Source organism: Sinocyclocheilus rhinocerous, unplaced genomic scaffold (assembly GCF_001515625.1).
Source record: "Sinocyclocheilus rhinocerous isolate Xijiao unplaced genomic scaffold, SAMN03320098_v1.1 scaffold626, whole genome shotgun sequence".
Classification (NCBI taxonomy): domain Eukaryota; kingdom Metazoa; phylum Chordata; class Actinopteri; order Cypriniformes; family Cyprinidae; genus Sinocyclocheilus; species Sinocyclocheilus rhinocerous.
This window is the reverse complement of record NW_015647437.1, coordinates 20,137-23,880: the sequence shown is the minus strand read 5'-3', so window position 1 is coordinate 23,880 and position 3,744 is coordinate 20,137. Positions and strand designations below refer to the sequence as shown.

Genomic DNA, 3,744 nt, shown 5'->3' with positions numbered 1-3,744 from the left:
GTTTATAAAGTTGTACATATGGATATTTTTCGTACTCAAAATGCATCGATTCACTTCAGAAGGTTTTTATTAAGCCCCTGGAGCCATGTGGAGTACTTTTTTATGATGGATGGATGTACTTTATTTTGCTTCAAAATCTTGACAACTATTCACTGCCATTATAAAGGTTGGAAGAGCCAGGACATCTTTTAATATAACTCCAACTGTATTCGTCTGAAAGAAGAAAGTCATATACACCTAGGATGGCTTGAGGGTGAATAAATCATAGGGTAATTTTCATTGTTGGGTGAACTATCCCTTTAAACCTCATTTTCTTTCCCACTGCAACATAAAGATTAAGAGGTACCCTGACACGAATTATTTAGTGTGAATGTGCTCTCATTACAGATCTTCAACCTGCTGCCAGTGCAATCAGTGTCAGATTATCCTTACAGCGTTGAAGATGAGCAGGAGTGTCTGCATGTGAGACCCCGTCGAGCTGTACTGACAGACAACGCCTATGAATCCCTAAAGGTAACAAGTGGATTAATATGTGTAAAATTCCTCTTATTCTGACAGCTACAAAAATTTGTATTTTATTTATGTTACATTTAATGTGGTTCATTTTGCTGTTGGACAGAATGTGGGGCTGAAAATGGCTACAAATTTGGCTGTGCGAGTCCCTAAGTGTCTGTCATACAAGGGCTTGACTTATCACAGATATGAAGATATAGGTAATATCTATGAGTTCATTAATGCATGCATTTGCTATCAATGATTTAATATGACTGGAATTCACCATTATTAAGCACTTTTTCATAATGGCACTGCAAGAGCACAAATGACTCTTTGTTTTGTGACATCTGTCTGATCTATAAAGTTATTTAAATCAGCAGTTCTCAAAATTTGTGACATCAAGGTACTAATTGCAAGAGATACACCTCCCAAAATGTAAAGGATCATTTATTCTGTGAGAAAAGTGTGAAATTATAAAGACAATATGTTTAAGTTTAATGTATTGGCTTTTATATTCTTATTATACTTCTTATTATGTATTTTGTTGACAGTGTATCTGTTTCTTCACACTATTTTATGTTAGCTGTACAAACCTGAACTGATTTTTTTTTTCAATTCAACTTTATTTATAAAGTTATAAATTATTTATAGGCCCCTTGATAAAAAAAAAATGTATTAGCATATTACAAAAAAAATTGAACTAAATAAGTATAAACAGTAAAAGGGAAAATATCATCATGGTTGAAATGTTGTCATTATAAAATAATATACTGTAGGTAGTTTTAATGTTGTGAACACAATGTTGTGAATATAGTTTAGATATTTCAGAAAGTGTATAATGTGACAGAGATACGAGACAGTAGTTCTGTACTAAATTGCTACAGTACATGTTCTGATTCAGGTATCACATCATATCGTGTGCTTTTTTTGTAGGGATGCTTGTGTATTACAGTCGATCTGGTATAGCGTTTGATTTGAATGAAGGAGACTCCTCAGTTGAAGTGACAGTTCGTACTGTCTTTCCTGAAACATGGATTTGGCAACTTGCTGCAGTTGGGTTAGTGACAATGTTGTTATCTGTCAACATTAGAGGGATCAGCCAGATCCACTGTTTCAGTCATTGGTAACATTTACATACACAAGCAGAAATAAGTAAATTAGTATGGAAATTAGTACATATACAAGCAGAAATTGGATTTCTAAAATGTAGTGTATTATTTGTGTTTGGTTTGTAGGAGACATATTGGGTCGTGCACTGAGCAATCTTCACGGATTACTACAGATGCCGTACGGCTGTGGAGAACAAAACATGGCTATTCTTTCTCCCAATATTTACATTCTGCAGTATCTGGAAAACACAGAGCAGCTCACCTCAGCCATCCGAGAGAGAGCCACCGGCTTCCTTAAGAGCGGTGAGAGAAATCAATCATGTTAAGAGAATACTGAAATACTGAGAAATTAAGTCACAATACATTTGACTTCAGAAACACTTGATCAACCCAGAATGTTTAAACTCAACAGGATACCAGAGACAGATGAACTACAGACATATTAGTGGTGCATACAGCACATTTGGACACGGAGATGAGAATACATGGTAAATATTTGTAACTTTTCACTCTCACTTTTTTCCTACATAGTTACAAAGTTAAAATTTGTATTTTTACTTTACATGGATGGTATTTAGTTTCAACAATTTATGTATACACTGTCAAATGATTAATCGCAAGTAATCACCGACTTTTATTATCCAAAATAAAAGTCTGTGTTTACATAATATATGTGTGTGTACTGTGTATATTTATTATGTATATATAAATACACACATACATGAATACATATTTTTTTTAAATAATATATAAATATTTTATACATAAATATAGCATAATTTTCTTAAAGCTGCTGTTATGTGGGGTAGCTGGAGGAAACAGGCTGAAGCGTGGATCTAGGTGCAGGAAGTTTAATAAGACGACAAAGTGAACAAGAAACAGGAAACACTGGGAACAAAGAACCAAAGCACGTGTAGAAACGACATCAATAACATTCAACAACTGACAAAGCACAAGTGAAACACAAGGGCTATTTATACACAGTAGAACACAAGGAACCAATGAGTTACTATGGAAACTAACAAGGAGTGGGTGTGGTCCAATGAGTGTCTATGGCAACTAATGAGGGTAGCTATGGAAACAAACAAGGCACACAGCAGACAGGGGCAAAACACACACAAGGAACAGGTGACATAGCCCCCACCTAAGGAGCGGATTCCAGACGCTCCAAAAACAAAAGACAAAACATATGCAACAAAAGTCCAGGAGGGTGGTGGAGCGGAGGCGGAACAGGTGGAGGGAAGGTGGGCCAGGCTCATGGGATGGAAGAGGTCCTGGAGACTGAGGTGGAGAAAGTGACCAGGGCAGAGCAGGCAGTGCAGGAGGCCAGGGTGGAGCAGGCAGAGCAGGTGGAGCAGAACAGCACCAGGGCGGAGCAGATAACCACCACAGCAGAGCAGACAGGAGCAAAGATCACCACGGTGGAGCAGATGACCACCTCAGCAAAGCAGATGGGAGCAAAGATCCCCACGGTGGAGCAGATGACCACCACAGCAGAGCAAATAACCACCAACATGGAGCCAATGAGGCAGGTGACCACCAAGGTGGATCAGGCAGAACTGAAACAAAGATCACAGAGAAGTTAACAGCGGCCTCCTTGGCCATAACAGGACAGTCAGAGGGTTCAAATGCGGCCTCCTTGGCCGCATCAAGGCAGACGCCACAGTTAGTGGACATTGAGTGTTTAAACTAGAGGTCTTCATGGGTCCACTTGGATCCGAAAACCCGAGGTCCGACCCGAGCGGGTTCGGGTCCAAAATTTTTACGAGTGCCTCGGACACGGGTCGGGTTCGGTATTAGCGGCCTCGGGTCTCAGGTCTCGGGTAATTTAAAATAAATGTGCTTTTTTTTCAAATGGACCCGATAAGACCTGAATTCTTTTAAACTATCCTGAATGTGTACTTGCACGTTCGCGTTAAGTGAGGAATGCACATAGAAAAGGAGCATACGTTTGTAACCTCGCCAAAAGAAATCCATCTTATAGATATGAGATCCATCAGGAAAATTCACTCGCTTCATGCAGGGCTTTTCTTTTTTTGTGTGCAGAAGCCTTTCGCCGGAGATTAGGTTGCAGACAACACTAGCGAAGCCATGAGTTATGCTATGATCATGAGTTATGCTTTAGATTAGCTATGAAAAG

General features: G+C 39.0%; 2 protein-coding genes across 2 annotated transcripts in view; both read left to right on the top strand.

Annotated features, from left to right (window-relative positions):
* The window catches only part of LOC107709094 (alpha-2-macroglobulin-like), a gene marked incomplete at its 3' end in the record, with an annotated part of 6,215 nt that extends 4,662 nt beyond the window's left edge, over positions 1–1,553 (top strand). Inside the window, exons 11-13 of the mRNA XM_016513500.1 lie at positions 388–513; positions 620–713; positions 1,429–1,553. Coding sequence (XP_016368986.1) covers positions 388–513; positions 620–713; positions 1,429–1,553 — 345 coding nt within the window. The remainder of the gene's footprint in view (positions 1–387; positions 514–619; positions 714–1,428) is intronic.
* Positions 1,554–1,576: 23 nt separating this feature from the next.
* On the top strand, positions 1,577–2,465 carry LOC107709116 (pregnancy zone protein-like). Its single transcript, XM_016513522.1, has 4 exons — positions 1,577–1,618; positions 1,731–1,907; positions 2,017–2,092; positions 2,414–2,465. The coding sequence occupies exons 2-4, from the start codon at positions 1,778–1,780 to the stop codon at positions 2,442–2,444; spliced, it is 237 nt and encodes a 78-aa protein (XP_016369008.1). The 5' UTR covers positions 1,577–1,618; positions 1,731–1,777; the 3' UTR covers positions 2,445–2,465.
* Positions 2,466–3,744: the final 1,279 nt, after the last annotated feature.

Coding starts and splice junctions, on each gene's coding strand:
- LOC107709116 (XM_016513522.1), top strand. CDS start 1,778: ATGCCGTACGGCTGTGGAGAACAAAACATGGCTATTCTTTCTCCCAAT. Junction 1,908..2,016: donor CACCGGCTTCCTTAAGAGCG/GTGAGAGAAATC, acceptor TAAACTCAACAG/GATACCAGAGACAGATGAAC. Junction 2,093..2,413: donor CACGGAGATGAGAATACATG/GTAAATATTTGT, acceptor TATGTGGGGTAG/CTGGAGGAAACAGGCTGAAG.